This window comes from Echinococcus granulosus (genome assembly GCF_000524195.1).
Source record: "Echinococcus granulosus chromosome Unknown EG_S00039, whole genome shotgun sequence".
Lineage (NCBI taxonomy): Eukaryota > Metazoa > Platyhelminthes > Cestoda > Cyclophyllidea > Taeniidae > Echinococcus > Echinococcus granulosus.
The window spans coordinates 589,695-608,871 of NW_020170419.1; the positions used below are offsets into that span (position 1 = coordinate 589,695).

A 19,177-nucleotide genomic window follows, 5' to 3' on the forward strand; every position below is an offset into this window, starting at 1 on the left:
CTCTTCCTACTACAGGAGTAAGAAACTAAGGCAGAAGGACCAATGTGGTGATTGGCAGTTATATTTTTCCTTTTTAGAGTGTATTTTCTCTCAAGAAGCAAAAAAAACATCCGAACAAAAATCACGCCTAAATCGGATATTTAAGGCATTCAAAATTTTCCCATCTTATTTCAATACGTGTTTAAATAAGTCCTCCGACCCACCAGCCAACCATCCGACCGACCGACCGACCACTCTCTGCCGATGCCGTGTCTCCTCTTTGAGGGAGTTTGTTTACCAAACTGTCGGGTACTTTCGTATTCACAATCAGAGGCATTGTCTCTCTTTGTTCTCCCACCCACACCCACCACCACCTAGATTGGGAATTCACACTTTTCATTCGCCAGTCCATTCATTCCACCGCCCCCTCCGAAAGGAGAGGAAGTCGCATTGATTCAGGCTGAATTTTTTGTTATTTCACTTCTTTGAGTGGATAAATTAATCTACCTAGATGAGTAGGTTATTTAATCTCCAACGCAATTTTATAATTAACTGATTGGATACCATCTAATTTTTCTCCTTCTCCTCCTCGATTTATTCTCCCTTTAAACCTCTTTCTTGCCACAACACCCCAGTAAAGGCAGTGGTACATTTTACTGACCAAAATCAACCAAAAAGTGGTATTTCTTATTTTTTTAAAAAAAACTGGGCCAAGGAGGGGACGGGAGGGTGACCGAGGTGGAGTTTGAAAAAAAGGGAGGAAGTGTAGGTGGCAGAAACAAAGAGAGAAGAAATACTGTATCTAGTAGTAATGGAATAACTTTTGTTCAGAGCTTCTTTTTTGTTGAATCTTATATACAAAATTTTATCTGCCATTCCACAGAGATGCGTATACAGAATTAAAAATAAGAGTTATTTTTAGTGGCTTTGTTTGTAGTACATTCATGGCAGAAGCATTTTTGCTTGTTTGTTTGGTTTCAGGACTATGGAATGCTCACCCTCTGCGAATCGGCCAATAAAAAAGGAAGCTGGAGGCACTGCATCATCTCTACCTCTCGGTAATGATATAATCACTGTCATTTACCACCTTCCAACTGTATTTTGACGGAGTGACAGTTACACCCTCAGAGATGACCACATATTCGGTGGGTGTGGAAGAGGAGGGAGGAAGAACGGCAACACTGACAATGACAGGTACATTCTTGACACTACTCATTTCCATTGGAGATGATGTAGCACCACTGAATGCTATTGAGCAGGTGGGAATTTCAACCACCGATAGGGGAGGAGATGACGGAGGTGGTACAGCTGGTGGCAGTGACGGCGGTAACGGTGGTGGTGAAGGTGGCTGAGTTGATAAAATCACCGGATCTCGTCGCTCTAGTAGCACCTCATGAACCGGTGAAGCCATGCTGGGACTCCAACTGTGTCGTTGATTTGACTGTAACTCCAGGGAATTGGAGGATTTTCGACATAAGGAAAGACTACCACTTTGCACCCGTTTACACAAGACAAAGGAGATGACGGCGAGAAAGAAGAAGAGAGTCAGAACCCCCGCAGATATACCAATAATGTGGATCCTATTCTCCATACTGGAGGGGGTGCTTCGCACCCCCGAATGTTCAACCACCGAGTTTAAAGAGGAGGCTTGAATGGTATCCACTCCATCATTTTGTAGATTATTTGATCCTCCCACTGGATTGGCTTGAATCATTTGGACATCATTAAAGGGTCTATCAACCAGAGAGATAAGGAGATGAGCCGTCGACTCTAGCGTCGGCTTTCCCTTGTCTACGGCAATCAAGTCTAGGCGATAGGGCACCGCGGTTTGATTTGGCAGAGCCTGTTTGACACTTAGCTTTCCAGTCAGTGGATTGATGGAGAAGAGATGGCTTCCATACAAGGAATGCGTAAGATGCTCGAGCAGAAGACCTGAAGCAATAATATCTTTTGGCTGGGGTAAAATTTTGTACTCCACTCCCCCATTCAACGCACCAAAGTCGGCATCGAGGGCTTGAACTCGAGAGACGATGACATCAACTCGAGCAAAGAGGCTAACCGAGATGTGGTAATCCGTAGGCGAGGGGAATTGCCAAACTGGTTGGTTGTCATTTATATCCACAAGATTGACACGAAGTAGGGATACGGAACTCTCCTCCCCGTCGGAGACGGAGATGAGTAAATCCATCCAATTGAATTGTTCCCTATCTAACCGTCCGGTGACTAGGAGATCGCCTTTCTTGGTCACCTCAAGAGGGGACACCTTTAACTTCTCTACTTTATGCGGCTTAACAGGGGCATAGGCGCCTGCCAGAGAGAAAATAAATCCGCTAGTGGTGTTGGGGGTATCTGCATCGATGGCTACAAGATGATGGATGCGGAATCCAATTTCTACCTCCTCTTCCACTTCCAGGACGAAGCAGTCTATAGTTTGATTGATCGAGTCATTGATAGAAGAGATCATCTTCTGGCACATCTTGCTCTCGACAGCCTTCAGGGCGGTTAAACGCGGTTGGTTGTCATTCACATTTATAATCTCTAAGATGACTGTGGCAGTGGCAGATGGCTGACCCCTTGGATGGATCCTTCGTTCACCGGCAGAAACTGTGAATAAAATCGAGGCTGTTGTTTCGTAGTCTAGAGGTGATCTCAACACTAGAGTCCCACTATCAGATTCCAAAAATATTTGCTCATTTTTAAGACTTGTCGACATTTGAATACACTTTCCAGTATCCACATCATCGACTACGAGGTCCATCAATTTGGTACCAACTTTTACATCCTCTTTGACAGATATTCGATACACTTCCGTGGAATCGGGGAACACGAATTTTGTGGGATACTCGTCGACATCCCGTAGAGCAATGTAGACTGTTGCCTGGGTCTCTAGTGGCGTGTTTCCTGAATCTGCACAGGTGATCTTCAAGACCAGAAAACCTGCCACCCCTTTGCACCGATCCGCTTCAACTGGTTGAATGAGATGCCTCAGCACTACAGCGTCTTCGGCATCCAACGACTTGATGGCAATTAGTCGATAGACATTCATTTGCGGTGACAGTTGATTCACTTTGGTCAGTTCGAAAGCTCTTGTCAGAGGTGACTCGTCTAGGCGACAGGTGCAGAGGGCATTACTCCCCTCATCCTTATCTGTGACGGTAAGATAAGCCAAGACAGTTGGATCCATCACCTCCTCTTGATGCTCCACAACAAATTCCTCTCTAATAGTAGCATAGGCCAATGTAGAGGCATTACTGAATGGCTTTAACTCAATAATGGGTCGGTGATTATTCACATCAGCTACGAAGATGGCAACCAATGCAGTGGCACTTTTACTGACAGGTGAGGTGGAGTTGACACCTTCTGTAGCCTCAATCACGAAGGAGTACCGCTTGGGTTCAAGTTGTGGGGCTCGAAGAAAAATTCGACCACTCCTTTCATCCACTGCAAAGGGGAATGTTTCATCCGATGACTTCTTACTACTAAGGGAGGTTGTAGGAGATATTTCCAAAGGGCGCTGAGTCATTGTCAACGGCCTCCACGATGAGAATAGTGGCTCCAACTGGCGTATCCTCATTAATCACCGCATTATAGGTAGAATTTAGGAAGGTGGGTGCGTGATCATTGACATTTTCAATGTGGACTAGGACACAGATGGAAGAACAGAGATGCTCTACGTGGTGATCCTCACAGGCTTGCAGAAAAAATTTGTAGAGTGGAACACTTTCAAAGTCCAGTGGTGCCGAGAGATAGAGTTTGGGTGCTCCACCTCGAGAGAGTAGATAGAATGGAAGATTTTCACCAATCAGGTGATAAGTTATAGGCGAGAGTGAAGATTTTAAGTCTGGATCCACAGCAGTGGGTAGATCTAAAGCAGTCTCCCCAATCGCTGCGCTTTCGGGTAGACTTAAAACCAACTCCTTAATAACTTGACCATGATGAAAGAATAGAGGTGGTGAGTCATTAATATCATCAATAATGAGATGAAGTGAGACAAGATACTTTTGGTTGATTGAGATGAGGAGGGAGAATTGGCATTCTTGAATCACTTCACCTACAACCCGAAGGGGGCAGATCACTTCACGATCTAGGGTGGTTGGACTCTCTCCGCTGGTGTAAATATCCCCGGTGGTGGTATTGATATGTACATAGGTAATCCATTCCTCTGGTGGCGGTGATTCCACACTGATTGAGCGTACCTCTTGCCTGGACAGTGCAATGCCTTGGAGGACGTTACCAATCAACTTGTTGGCCTCGGAGTGCTCAGTTACATGGAATGTCAACTCGACAAATTTTGCCTCACCAAGACAGGCAAGCCAAAGCAGTAGAACCACCGGGAGAGACAAGGGAGAGGGATACAGAAATCTGACTGGCATGGATTCGCAGATAATGGAGGAAGAGGCGGAGGAGGTAATCTACACTGCTCCATGGGGGCAAACCAATCCCGACTTAGGTGTGGAGAAATGCATGACCGAGGGTGAAGGACACTGCAAAGTGATGCGAGACTTGTACATTCTCCAAATACTTCACCTCGAGGGGCGATGTTTGGCTGTTCATTTGTCCCTTAACTTGCTGGAGGGGGATTTTAAATATGATTGGCTCATGGGTGGGGATTATCTCATTGGTCTGTGAGAACCAATCAAATGTTTTATATCACTTTGCTATCCCTCTTTGATCGAATTTAATATTTTTTCCATTTTATAAGAAACAAAAAATTTGGAGCAGGCATCTCTTTCTTCTTAAAATATAAGTACTTTTTAAATAAGGAAATGTCAGTCTTGACACAGAATGCTATCCACTAAGGCAGAGTTTCGGAAATGACAAAGCCACTAATTAATGTCAGCTAAGAAAAAACTACCAAAACACAACGTAAATGTCATTATTCCATTTTTTTGTAGAAGGCTTGATAGCTCACGTCTGGGAGATGGGAGACCTCTTTTCTAAAGAGTTGCCTCCCCGTAGATGCTGACAAAATCGGAAGTTCTAGTTGCATTAGCCCTTCTTCATCACAATTCCTATTCCATCGGCGGATTTACCGTCCAAAAAATAAATTTCCATATGAATCATCTGCCTTCAAACGGAGGTTCCTATTCAGGCGTCCTCTATTGCTGGAATACCACAGGAAAGGGGACGGGGCTAACAGTCTCGGGGCCACTGTACTGATTAGTCATTCAATGGGCCTAATGTTTTTTTTCAAAAAACTTTGCGCCCCTTTTCTTTAAAATTTCCCACAACCCGCAAAAAAAACAGCTGTCAAAAGCATTAAAGTTGCTAGACTAAATAAATCCCATTTGTAGCTTCTAAATGGAGGTCCAAGAAGTGACATGGGAGAATTGTGGAGGATTGCCTTGGACATGTGCTGTGTCTGGAACATCGGCGCGGAGTTTACGGCACTATTGTGCCTTTTCACCGGATTCCACACCTCAAAACAACCGTCTTGCGTAAAATTCCACCAACTCGTAAAAAATGGTAAATTCTTTTTTAGAGGAAAAGAAGTACTTTTTTACTTACAGCACAAATTAGCATCAAAACATTTTAAATAGGCACAAGGTAAGTATTTGAAATTTAAATATAAAAATTTTAAATGCTTTGGACGTGAGATTTTTTCAAGTTTAGGGCATGGAAAAGACGCAACAAATTATTCAACCGCCTTTTTGGTGGTTCATTCCTTGTTTTAAACCGATCTGCGTAGTTTTTTTAAATGACTGCGTATTGTACCTCGACTATCGTGTAGGTGGATTGTTGATTTCGCATTTGGATATCAATTTGAATAAGGGAAAAAAAGCAAGGGTAAGTTAAACTTTTTTTCCTTCCCTCCATGTAGTCGATTCGGGCAATGCCAAAGGCTCTTTTTCTTAGGGAAAGAGGTACTCTCATCTAGAACCCAAAACCCGAGGCTGGAGATCGAGGCACCAGGTTTCGTTAATCGTAATATGTCCTCAATGTCACTTCAACTTCCTGTCTAGAAGGAAATCATTGCTCCCTACAAAAAAAGTGGTACTTGGAGCAATTCATAGTTTTCTTTAACAGAAAGGAAACACTTGTCCATGCTCCTACTGGCAAGTTTTTATTCACTATTAAAGCTTCAATTGTTTTCATAGTGACGTACACAAGGTGGGTAGGTTTCGGAGATATGGAGAGAGGATTTTCAGCCATTAATTATTTGTACAAAAGCGCCTCACTTTTCCCTTTCTTTATTTGGCCCATCTGGGCATAAATCTCTCAACAAGTAGGCATGACTGAAAACTCGTGAGAAATGGAGACGAAAGCGATTTTTTGCACATCCATTTGCAGAATTGTAGGGTTCTAAAACCCTCTCTCTCCATCGCAGAGAAAAGGAGGAACTATGCGTGAGAGATATACCATCCATCAATTAAGAGGTATTGAAAAGAAGAGGAAGAGATTGCAATGGACAAAGTGGTGAAAAAAACGTGAACTAAAGTACTTCATTTTTGATAAGCTGACGGTGACAGCTTAGGACAACCAGACTGGATCGTCTTTTTAAGTAATTGATATACCCGTAATAACAATTTATAATGGGAAGGAAAAAGCTTAGGAGACCGATCTGTGAGGAAACAGAACCCAAAACTTCCAGTCCAGTGCCCTGTCAAGTGATTCCTGTTAATCAAAAAGGAAAAAGTGGATGGAAGTTACCTGATCTCAGATAATATACTTACTTTGCAAAGTATTTTAATCCCTTTCGATTTGTAAATCTTTAATTCTAACTGACGGAGAAGTTCCTTTTATTTAGGGCATAAAAATCGAAAACGTATAATTTATTTTTTTTCACAGGGTCGGCACCTTTGTATGAATTGTGACATAAACAATCTGATTGACAAAAAGTGGCAAAAAAAATGACCTATTTTAATAGCAAATTTACTAAATTTTCACATCGACTGAAATTGAGTTTAAAACTGCATTATTTTTCTTCTTGTTTAAATTAATTCTCGTCAGTAGCTATATTTAAATGTTTCTGGCTAGTTTGTGATTGACCCCATTTTTTGCCTATAAATTTAAGGAATTTAAGAGTTCCAGCTAAGTACTGTCAAAAGATCTCATTTTCATTTTATTGAGAAAAACCGCGCCTACGAAGTAAACAAAAGAGTTGAAGAGGACATCTCATTCGGGGCATGAGCGGAGCACACACTGATGCGAGGGAGAGGAGAAGTGTCACAAGACCGTCCGAAGATGTGCTAAAGAAGTGGAGATAATAGTAGCTCTTTCTATAGTATTACCTGTATTTAAATTTATTGGCATGGTGGTCTACTTCTTTTCTTATATAAGTAAATTTGAAGATTGGAGATGAGAAAACCCAATGCTGGAATACACAATTACCTAAAAGTATGAAAAGCTTTAATGTAACCGTTGTGATGACATATTCTCCAACGGGTCATGCGACCCCTCTCACTAGTCCGTCTAACACTTTGACTGGAGAGGCAGTTTGACACGTGCGGTTGTTGTCACACCGGGATGAAGATAACTGTCAATTTACCCACAGATTACATTAGAACGAAAGCTAGCTTAGGGAAAAATGGAAGATTTGGAGGGCTAATAGCGGCTACAGAATACCAAGAATAATCCTACTTGATGGATGAAACCCGACTTTGACTATTCAGATAGCCGTATCGCAGCTCGGCGTTAATTTAAGTGGCGCTGAATGCTCCAATCGGCACTTTGAGCTGCTGCGCTCAGCACCACTTCATTCATAAAAGGCAGTGGTGTGCACGGCAGGTGGAGGCTACACAGAGCAAGGTCTCGTATCCAGTATCGCCAAGACTGATTCAGCGGGAAGAATTACTCTTTAGCGAAATATTGACTAACGGCATACCATCTTTTATTTTTAGCATCAAAAATGGCTACGTTTTGTTTAAGAAGAGGAGGGGGTTTAAATACGAATAAAACCGTGGCTGAGACGAGGTCATTCGCCCTAAATTCGCCCTCCTCTCTCTCTCTCAGTTGTGCCAAGTCATCCTGACTTTACCACGAATGCACGCCTACAAGAAATTGGAAAATTGCTCTCTATCTCTCCCTCTTTCTTCCTCTACCCACCTTTGCCTGCCTTTGCCCTCTCTTAGGGGGGTAGAGCTGACGTGTGTAGAGGTGAAGTTTGGTGGACAGCGGAAACGGCACATAAACACACGTACACAAGAAAAGGGTAAAAAGGAGCAATGAACCGCCAGTAGAAAGTGCGAAGTGTGTGGCAATCGTGCGTACCGTTTGACAGCTAAAACAGCAGGAGGTGTGCGTATGTGTACGTGTGTGGGTTGACATGAGGGAGGAAGTCACAGAGTGATGATGGGACAGGCTGGAGACGAGTGTGGAGAAAACGAAGGGAGCTGAGATTGACGACATGAGATGTGAATCCAAGACACCCTCGAGTGAGAGAGGAATGGAGTTGGTCCACCTTTACCTAACTGCACACCAATCCTCACAAAAATTGCCATGCCCCATGAATTGACCGAGCAAAGGAAGGGAAGTGGAGAGCTTGGTGGAGAGCGGAGGGAGTCAGTCAGGGAAGGATTATATAACCGTCGCCCTGTTATTTGACATGATGTCTACTGGGTGATCGGTGTAGCTAAAATCCCTCAAAATTCCGTGTTAATCAATCAGCTAGTGACCTAATGACATATTACACTTGTGTGACAGTGCTAGGTGAAATTCGCTGAGATACAACAGAGTGTGGTTTGTTCATGAACAAGATGTCTTTCCCTCCTCCACCCCTCCACCCTCCACTCAAATGAGTTAACTCGACAGTCATTATTCTCAACTTGGAAACCATGTTTGGTGATCCAGCCTAAGCTGTCATGTCAGAATTACAAAACAACATTGTAAAACCGGAATATTAACAGGCTTAGGACAAATTTTATAATGTGGTCGCTAATAAACTAATTAGTAGTGGGTGAATATTTTGTAAATCGATGGACTATAATTAATAATACAGCATTTAAAGTGCATTTTTAGGCTGAGTAATTAATAACAAACTTTTCCACTTTTATGATTTTTGCCTTTGAAGGACAAGTTAATAAAATTCCTTGATCTCAGTGTCAGCACAACTCCCCGCCCCGCCCATCAGATCCCTTTCCTAACTATCTTTAGCCAATAGGAAATCGCTAATTTAGCCACTTAGGTGGTCTGACTTATGCAGCTTGGGGAGAAGTTAAAAGATCCTCTTAATTAACCTGCCTTACACCTAAGCAGAGTGACAAATTTTCTCATTTTTTGCTCCTTAAAAAGAGGGCCCATTTTAGAGCCTCTGGTAGACACGAGAATGCGGCATTTTAGTAGCGGAAATTTTTCTTTACAGGAATTTATAACTTACGCATTTTTATTCCCACTCCATTTTTATTCCTCCATGTTTACTGAGGCGCCAAGGACCGTACAATTCGAAGTTGTTATCACCCGGCAATGACATTCCATTTGATGAGTAAATTTAAAGGTAAAATTACGATTTTTTTCTCATTTCTTTTCCTTCTACCATCCTTCACCCTCTCTCCGCCTACCTCCGTACACACATCCTTAACCCCGCTAAAACTTACCTCCTTCATGAGGAAGAGGAGAGAGGAGGCGAAGGTGAAGAGGAGGTGGCAGAGGAGGAGGAGAAGAAGGGGGGGAAAACTTGCCTTGCGTGAAGTTGTTCCGAGTGCATAAATGATGTGCTTCTCATTTGAATGACTTGATGAACGAGCTTGCGTCAGTGGCAGAGATTTAGTTTGAGTGTAGGGAGAGTCGGGGGTAGGGAGGGGGGCAGCAAGCCGCAATGGAGTGGAGTGCAAATTCCTCCTTCTGTAGGGTTAAATCAGGTTAAATCCGAATTGCAAGAAGTTTTAAAGACGGAAAAAGTTAGTGAGGTTTCTACTGCAGCTTTTTGTCTGTTTGCATCCTAACTTGCCTGTCTGCTTGGCTGACTGCCTGGATGCAGTTGTTGTTTATGCGCCTGGACTGCAAAGGCATTGATGGTCCATCGGTTCAATTCCCTCTCAAATAATTTGGGGTTATTTCTTAAATCCTCCCATAAATTGTCGGACAAATGAGTGTAGTGGAGATGTGTTGCATCTGGTGCCCACTCCGATGTTTGGTTCCGGATGGGGCTGACTGGCCGTAGACAGAGATGACTTGAATGGTAATTAGTGATGTCAAGAGGGGAGACTGGTGGCATGTTGGTCAAGCCCTCCACTTAGGCAGGACTCCGAGATGTCGCATACTGCTCGTTGATCAAAAAAGTATTGCATCGACACTTCAACTGGTGAATGCGGCGTCCAAGTCCTTCCCCTGCCTCCGCGCTTTCCCCATTCACCTGAAAGATGTAAACAAGGGATGACTGAGTCCTCTCAACAACGAGAGAGGTATACTGGCCAGAGTCTGCAGAGGGTGCAGTTACGTCTCAACTCGCACATTAATAATGCGAGGGGTAGGTTGCAATCCCTCTCCGCCTTCCCCCTCGATCCGACTATCCTACGAGCCTATATTCCGCTTGTCTACCCTGGGTCGACATCCATACTTCTGGTAGGACTGAAAGGAACCTAGAAGAGAGGAACGAAAATCCGCGCGTGACACTTGGGATCGACTATTCGAGGCATAGGTCGATTTGAGGAATTATCGCACTACTAAAGCGAAAGTCAACTATCAAGATGGAATTCATGAAGTTTATCCAATTTAAAGAGAAGGGCAGTGTTTTCTTGGTCCTATCTCCACTATTTCTTGTTTGCCCTTTACCATCTGTCAAGGTGATTGTTTACTACCAAATAGCGTGCAGATCGAGGGAGGTCGGAGGTAGGGGGAGCGGGAGAGCAGTGCTGTCCTCCATCCAGTCCCATCAAGAAGTGTAGATCTCTCATTTGTAGACGATCATTGCTACCTTCTCAATGCTGGATATAATTAATCTTAAGGACGATTCTAGGTCTCCCACCTTTCGGGAGAAGAAAGGGCTATGATAATTGGTGTTAAAGAGAGAGAGGAAGAGCGATGAAATATAGCGGTGGATTTTGTCCTTTCCCCAGCCTTCCCAGTCCTTCCATCACCCGCCTAGAAATATGCTAATTGAAACAACCCTCAGGGTTGAGCGAGCTGTACAAAGAAGCCCAGTTGGTGCGCAGCCTAATTTGCCCATGGATGCGTGTGTAAGGGGAAGCCATTTTCTCCTCTCCTATTTAAGTAAATCCTGTGAATGTCAGCCTGTCACTCCTGCCAACTTACTAAAAATTTATTTAATATTTTGTGGAAAAAGGGGTCTGCCTCCTCCTCGCCAATCTCTGCCGGTGGACAAATAAGACCTTTTAGGCTAGGCCATTTCGGGGGGAAAATGCCATTCTAGTTTTTTTTTTTTTTTTACTTCTATAAGAGGATGAGACTTTGGTATAAGATGGTGGATTTCAAAGCCTCTTCTGTTCAGCTTTTTTGGCCCTTCTCATAAAACCACGACGTCGTACTCTTTCCCCACTTTCAGAGGGGGGTAAACCTAGGAACCAGTTCCAGGGACAATGCTGATTTGCCACTTTTCGAACGGGTAACTCCACTCCCCCAGGGAACATTTGGCAAGTGATGTTAACACAGGTTTTCTCCTTTTTTGTCAAACCCCTACTAGTCGATTGGAGGATGCATCCAAGTGATGCTGCATCCCTACCTTATCAAAGAGTCTCATATATCTGCATATACCTTTTTCTCCAAAAGGGTGTTCCCTTTCGGGGGGAAATGGGAGAGGGGCTTGCGAGGGTCTAGATCCACCGGAAGTTTAGTGAGCTATGAGCATGAAGTAGTCGTTTTAGTGGTCCAGATATTATTCTCACAGGTTAGGGGCTTTTCAGCCCTCCTCTGTATTACCCCTCTACACTGATATGTTCTATCGCCACGGTTTCGATGACTCCGAGTGTTTCGTAGGTAAAAGGGTAGAAGTTTAACCCTTCAAATTCCCCCATCTCAGCTAAAGTTCGGTGGATATAATGGGGCTCCAAAATCGATCACTGTATGTTTTACTTGTCTTCTCTTTACCTCTTCTAAAAGGATTTGTGGGGGTAAAATTAAACTTTATTATTTCGGGCCACCTTTTTGTACCCCCTAGATGTCATACGTGACAGAGGGTACAGTAAACACTGACACGAACACACCGAAAACAAATCCACATGGACATTTGTCGAAGGGAAGAAAATGGAAGAACCTCACTTACGTCTCCTCGTACAAAAAAGATGAGATTAATTTTTGTATTCAATGTAAAAGGCAACGGCTGATGACGATGATGCTAGGCCCGATATTTACTTTCCATAAAACGACCCTCCATGTAAGTTCCGTAACTTTTAAGTAGTAAACGTGAATGTGCTATATTCGATTGTTATATAAAATATTTCAGTGAGTAGAAACCAGTTCTTGTGGACCATCCTCGTGGCCCAGAAGGTGCCATCTACCCTGGAGAAGGCATTGAGGAGGAGGGCCAAAGTAGGAGGAGGAGAAGACCTTGGGGAGAAAGATGATTAAAGAAAGACAGGGAAAGTCTAAAACACGGCAAATCTTGGCCTACATTTCATTTTTTTCATCAAAATATTCATGAATGGGAGAAAAAGATTAGCTACATAAAGTCTGATAACCATCAATACGAGATAATAATCTTAACACTGCGCTACCGCCATAAAAGCATTTGGCCAAAATAGCTCATTCATAAGCGCCCGTCCGATTGTTTCAAAAACATAATTTTTGAATAATCCCATTAGCTTCAACGACCCTCCTATTCCTGCTTCCTTCCTTCATTCTTGCCCTCCTTTTTACTCGTTTTACTGGCTACTTAGTCGACACTGATGCAGAACAAATGGTGTTGGTAAGGTTTAAGTCGAAAAAAAAGGGAAAAAAGTGGGGAAAAAGTGGAGGAAGCAGAGGAATATGCAAATAGAAAGGCTTACTGCTGTCCAGTTGAGAAGCCTTACTGTTGGTAAGATTTAAACACAAGTTCGTTGGTTTTTCCCTCGCATCCCGTCCGCGCTCCAGCGCTTTCCAACCCTCCTCCTCCTTCCTCTGAATTTTGACTTTTGGTGGTTAAGGCAAATAAAAGGGCCGAATTTTTGTTATGAAATCGCGCGGTTTTATGTCAGACGTAGTTAAAAAGATGAAGGAAAATGCAAGTCCATTTCGGGCACTTCTTGGATACGTGTGGGTGTCTTCCACAGAATATCAGCTCTTCGACGCATCTATAGGCGTGGGGCTAGGCGGCGTTATATCACCTACAACCGTCTAGCTCAGATATTATTCTTTATCATTAAAATCAAAACGAATTTAGCGCATAAAATTAAAACAGAAGTAAAGCAACTTTTTCCCTCAATGGATTCAAAAGTGCCATAAATTATTGCCAATCATTCAGATGCAATCTTTGACTTATCGCTAAAAATAAGCCTAAAATTAAGGGACTTATAAATTAGAGTAAACAAAAAACCCCCCCCATCCCTTCCTTTGGTTCAAATAACTCTCACCCGAGAACTTTCGATTCAAGGTCACTCCTCGTTCTCTTTTTCTCACCCACGTTATCCCAAATCCACGTCAAAATATGGACATCTATTTATAAGAAAGAAAGGAGACGGGGTAGGGAGGTGTGGGGGGGGGAAAGGCGATAAGACTTTGAGGTAATTATTACTGTCAGTCATCCTTTTAACACCGTTTAATTGATAAGATAGCGCCACTGCCTTTTCTCTTGGCCTTCCTTTGTTTAAGTTAATGGGGGATAAATTAAAGGTGATACATCAAAGGGGAAGAAAAAGGCGCTTCGATGTTTCAAGTGGGCGAAAAAATAGGACGAGATAAACAAAGAATTACCACTGCTAGAGAAGTGTAGCATCCCGAGACTCCCTAAAGACGAAAGAAGACGAAATACTCGGGCAGAATATGTATCCAGCACGGAGAAGGTGTCCGGGCTATTGGCATGGCCCAAAAGGCCAGCCCACCCAGCCGGGTACAAGGGGGCTAATTCAAAGTACAAAAGTCGCGCCTCACCAAAACCGAGGGATAAACCACTATTGTATTACAGAAGAGAGAACACACCCACATGCAAGAGGCCAATAACTCTGTGAATTTCTTAAACAATGGCATTCTGAATGATCGCAGATATAATCGAGATGGCAACCAGAGTAAGAGAAAAAAAGAATGTTATAAAGACCGAGGCTTTCAAAAGTCGAAAATGTGCATATAACCAGAACTCTGGGTATCTTGCCTCGCCGTCGTTAAGCCGGAGTTTTGAACACCCCGAGCTGATCCCATTCTAGCGTTCTAATTGGCTACTGACCAATCAGAGCGAGGGAGACATGGCGGTAGGCCTAAGGATCCAGTGTTTGGAGAGAAATACTCATCAGTCTATCGGTATAATCCTCCCCCTCATCTAAAAGCCTCGCTTCTCACCGGACTAGCCTGATGGATTGGATTCGAGCTTATCTACTTGTACCGGCTACTTCCAATAGTGGGGATAAAGTGCTGGAGGAAGACCTTCTTCTTGCGTCGAGAATAGCTTTCAGGCATGTCTGATGGGAATGAGTGATGAAAACAAGCATCATGTCACCTCTAAAGGGCCCTGCATGCTCTGTGTGTGTGTATGTGCTGACAAAAGCATTTACGATGAAGTGGTCATTGGTTGAAGGCCAGATAATAAGGTCAGGTAAGGCGCATAAGGAGTCGTCGAGAGGTCAACATTTGACAAGACCCTCGGAGAAAAGTCTACACTTGGTGGTCGACACATATAGGCTAAAGGAGATGACAAGAGCCTAGACTCGTTATTTCTGGGCCCCCTAGAGAGGAGAAACCAGTTCCTCTAAAGGCGTTATGATCTTGAAGTTGCCTTCGTCTTAGTCACACAGGAGAATTTACAGGCTAGCTGAATGCGTGACATGAGAAGTACATTCTACCATTGTCAAAACCTCCTGGTTTGTCGGCTCCGCCCCCGCGTATTCACTCCAACACCAGTTTTAATTCTCCAGAAGTTAACGTTTTTCATGCCTAATTGCCGAGCCCTCTAAAACGTCCAGTCAAAACTAACAATTTCGTTCCATCTCACTGATTGGTCAATTTCAAAGTAAAAACAGGGTCAAGGCCAATCGAAATGGCTTAGATGAAATGGAATGCGATGTGTTTGTTGTTATTTGGCGTGAGCTGGGATTGTGTTGAGTTCCCCACCATCTTTATGGATAGCTCACCCCATTTGCCTCCACGTCGTATTTCATCAGTCCAAGGGGAGAAAAAAAATAAACGTTTCCCTAGTGGAATTTACCCAGTCAGTAGGCAATGTGACAACCAGGTAAGTAATCGAGGCGTCTAGACGGGAAAATGCCACACAGTGCCTAGGCGGTAGGCGGCTCTAGGAGGGAAGGTGGGAGGAGGGGAGCCGGCTGGAGTGCTAATTATGAAATTGCATTAGTTAGCGCCACCAATTTCGTCGTCGTCATCGACGTCATGCGGTTTTGGGAGATGCGTGTCTAGGTGCAACAAAGGCTTATCAAAACCGCGAGCATTATGGCCTAACCAATAAAAATCGCCACTATGGCGACAAGCTTTGGCGTCACATAAACACACACGTCCAGTTGGTTAGCCAGCCAGCTAGATATGGAGGGTGGCATGAAACCTCTCATGCTCCCTTGCTCGGTGCTTGTGTGTCAAGACTTTAAGGCCTTCCCTGCTCCCTCCCTCCACCTTATGCGTGAGTGAACGAGACAACTCATGCAGTGAAATCTGCCGTTGGGAGGGAGAAATGACAGAACTTGCTTTTCCCCCTTTTACTAACTGTGGGGTGGCGCGTCAACTGGATACGCTATGAAGTGTAGGGGACAGCTCGCAAAGTACTTGGGAAATGATGTGGCCACCAATTCTCAACCCTCCTTGAGGATCAGGTAAACGCTTTCAGGACGATTTCTGGGGACGCTTGACGAGAAGTTGCGCTGGCACCAAGTATGAAATCATAGGCTTTTCAAGGTGAGGAAGGGGACTGAACACTTAGGTGTTAAGAGCGTGAAGTATTGAGGATAAAATAAGTGCATGCAAGGAGAAAATCACATAAATGGAAAGATATTCCCATTCTTACAAGACAAAACTAGCTTGAAGACATTTCAAAAGTCAGAAAGGCAGGCATTAGTTGATCAGCCAATAAGAAGAAAGAACTCAAAGGATCCGCACCCCCGCCCCCACCACTCAACCACAAACTTGCCCTTGAGAAACTAACATTATAGGGAAGGGAAGAAGGAAAAATATGAGCCTACCTTTTAGCCTCTTTATCTTGGGATTAAACAAACATGGGCATGGGAAGTGGATAGTTGAGAAACACCGCAGAGACAAAAGATACCACCATGTTGCGGTTGCTGTATCATAAGTCCTCGGAGGAGAGACAAGACTTCAAAACCTCTGTTGTGCATTTAGAGGGTGTGTTATTTGACAACTGACAACTTCATCAATATGGAAGAGTAAAAGAAAAAGACCTAAGAAAGTAAATAGGTAAATTATTTTTCTTCCAGTTCTTCCTCATCCAATTCTTCCCCACTCCCTGCACCGTTAAAAATCTCCTCTTCTTTCGATGATCGCACAGCTTTGCCTTGTTGAAGCAGCAGTGCTTTCAAATCAGCTGAAATGGTGGGACCTAAAAGTGGAAGTCAGCAGGAAGGAATTATGAGGAAAGTTTAGCTGAAAACCGAGGTACCTAATGTTACAAATTCTGCCCGCTGCATACACACTCCCATAAACAAGGCTGGATGATCTGCCATTAATGAGTTCCATGAATGCCACGCCACACTAGCCCCAGTTTAGTTCTAGGCACATAACTAACATCTGCCGTGTTAATTGACAAGTCTTCCTATGTCTGACAAGTTGACTGCTCTTGTAACCAAGGTTGAGAGCTGTCAACCCTGAGAGCTACATCCACGGCCGATTGGTCTGTTGTGTAATCCCACGATAGCATCAAACATGCATTTCACAAGCTGGATGAAGTAACATTCCACTCCCACCAAAGTAATCCAAGGTTACTTGCAATTCAGTCATTTCCGAGGTGAAAAAAGAATAAATTTCTTGTGATACTTACGCCTTATGGATATTTCTTGAAACGCCTCGGTTGCAATCACTCAACCATCATCTTCAGGATTAGCAACATCGAGAGAATGAGAGGTACCATCTGATCGTACTTGTGTGGACAGCGCTTTCGCCGTCCTGATGAGAAGGTTGAAATGTTAATTATGTAGTAGGAGGCGTTTTTTTAAATCTAGGGACAGGCGTCGAGGCGCCTCTCCCCGAGAGGCATCACGTTTGTCATTCTAAAGGGAAAACAAGAGCCGTATTAAATAATGGAGGCAATGTTGATGATAAAAAATTATAAAAACTACTTGAGCATTCAAATAACTCCGAGAAGGATTAGCTAACCCCACCTCTCCCTTTGAATATAAGCCCAATGATTTGGAGGAAACGTGGATTGAAGCGGACGCGAAGGAAGTTCTGGCGCCAGGTATAATAAAAAAAAGTAGGTGGAACAAAATTAACTAATTAATTATTTCCTTGATTTTTACCGACGGTTTGTGGTCTCTTACCTTCGTCAAGGAGAATAAGCAGAGCAAAGTCTTGTCCACAAGAGCCAACAGACAAACATTTCATGGCTGAGGAGCCTACTCAACTCCTACTACCACCACTACTCGTCGCTGCACTTGGCCGCTAGTCCACAAAACGCGACTGAGTTAGAAAGTAAAGGATTTGGGGTCGTTTAAAATACTTCTAACATGCATGGAGGAGTTTTTTCCCCTTTGACCACTACAGTTGACTGAGCATCGGTAACGAAAACGCAACAGTTGGAGAGAAGTTTCACGGTTTGATAACCAAGGGAGGCAGTGGTCGGTCGGTCAGCAAGTAAGGTGATAAAGAGAAGAAAAACTTGTATTTGAAGAGGGAGGAGAAGAAAGCAGGGTTTTTTCTGATTTCAGTTAAAAAGATATCTCCTCTGATTAATTCCCCATGGTAATCTCCAAGTAACTCCTTAATCGTGGTACATAATTCTTCATCAGTAGGCAAGACCCAAGAGGGGCTTCATCAAAGTGAGAACTTTAGTGATTCATCTCCCTCCCCCCCAATCTGGGGAGAAATCTTTCAAGCTGACTCCGAGCTGTGCAATCATGGACCGCACTTTAGCCAGGTGCTTTCTACGACGGATTTGACGAGAAGTTACCAGAACCTTGGAACCCTTTATGAAGCAGACAGACTTGAATCGCTTCCATCGACTTTGGCCAACCTTTGGTGAAAATCGGAGTCGAAACACGAGGAAGGTAGGAGAGAGCGCACCAGAGCCAGCTGCATCGGATAGACCAAAGGCGATCACCGAGGTCCTAACCAACCTCCCGCACGATTTTCGTTTCTCCATCTATTACCATGTTCTCCAAAAAGTGGTAAAATGCGCGACAACTCTGTACCCACCAAAACTATTTAAAAAACCATGGAAACGAGAAAAACTTTTTTAAATTATAACAAAAATGAGGGAAGGAAGAGAAGAAGAAAGCTGTACAAAGAAAAACAGCAAGAACACCTTTAGTGAAGCAGAGCTGCATGGAGACGAAAAGGGACAAAAATGGAGGAAATTTTACGATCATGGAAGAGGAAACACGGGTTCTCATAAATGCTTGATGATTTCTATGCACATACACACACACGGAAAAAAATGTATAAACTTTTTTCCAGAAGAATTTTCTCCCTCCTCACGAAAAGGCAGAGAAATTAAAAACAGGAAATTAAAACTCAAAAAAGGCAAAAAAATTAAGTTTAACAAAGAACTCATAGGTGGGAGCGCACCAGGTCAAAATTTGGAAAAAAAAAATAAACAACGAAAAGCAGAGGGTCGGTAAAGGCCTGAGAAGCACGCAAAGGGAGGAAGGGGGTAGGTTGTAGGAGGGGAAAAACCTGCTAGTAAACAGGAAATTTAAAAAAGTAGAAACCATATTTATAAGAAACAAAGAAAAAAAATCATGCGAAAGTAATACGTTAAATAAATAAATATTGCTCGAAGTTCTATGAAATTGGAAAAATTTGAAGCGGAGAATTTCGTGTAGTCGCCCAAAAAGGTAGGGCGAGAAGAAGGGTGGGGCGGAGGAAAGAACTGCGCTTGAGAATTGTGGCAAAAAAGAAATGAGAGAGTCTTGATGAAATAAATCAGTCAACACAGGGTGACATCTTGCCAGAGATTGACAATTTGGCAGGCTTGGATACATCAAAAGGCAGTAGATTG

General features: G+C 43.4%; 2 protein-coding genes across 2 annotated transcripts; both read right to left on the reverse strand. All coding sequences in view use genetic code 11, as the record gives it.

Moving 5' to 3' along the window:
- Window positions 1-1,027: 1,027 nt before the first annotated feature.
- EGR_05403 (Protocadherin gamma-A9) lies at window positions 1,028-4,352 on the reverse strand (the record flags this gene model as incomplete). The annotated part of the gene is made up of 2 exons (XM_024494652.1): window positions 1,028-3,420; window positions 3,668-4,352. 2 exons carry the CDS (start codon window positions 4,350-4,352, stop codon window positions 1,028-1,030), a joined length of 3,078 nt encoding a protein of 1,025 aa, XP_024350979.1.
- A 2,070-nt stretch (window positions 4,353-6,422) lies between these two features.
- EGR_05404 (hypothetical protein) lies at window positions 6,423-17,562 on the reverse strand (the record flags this gene model as incomplete). Its single annotated transcript, XM_024494653.1, has 8 exons — window positions 6,423-6,594; window positions 6,631-6,716; window positions 6,778-6,835; window positions 7,212-7,311; window positions 12,226-12,285; window positions 12,485-12,543; window positions 16,328-16,403; window positions 17,499-17,562. 8 exons carry the CDS (start codon window positions 17,560-17,562, stop codon window positions 6,423-6,425), a joined length of 675 nt encoding a protein of 224 aa, XP_024350980.1.
- Window positions 17,563-19,177: the final 1,615 nt, after the last annotated feature.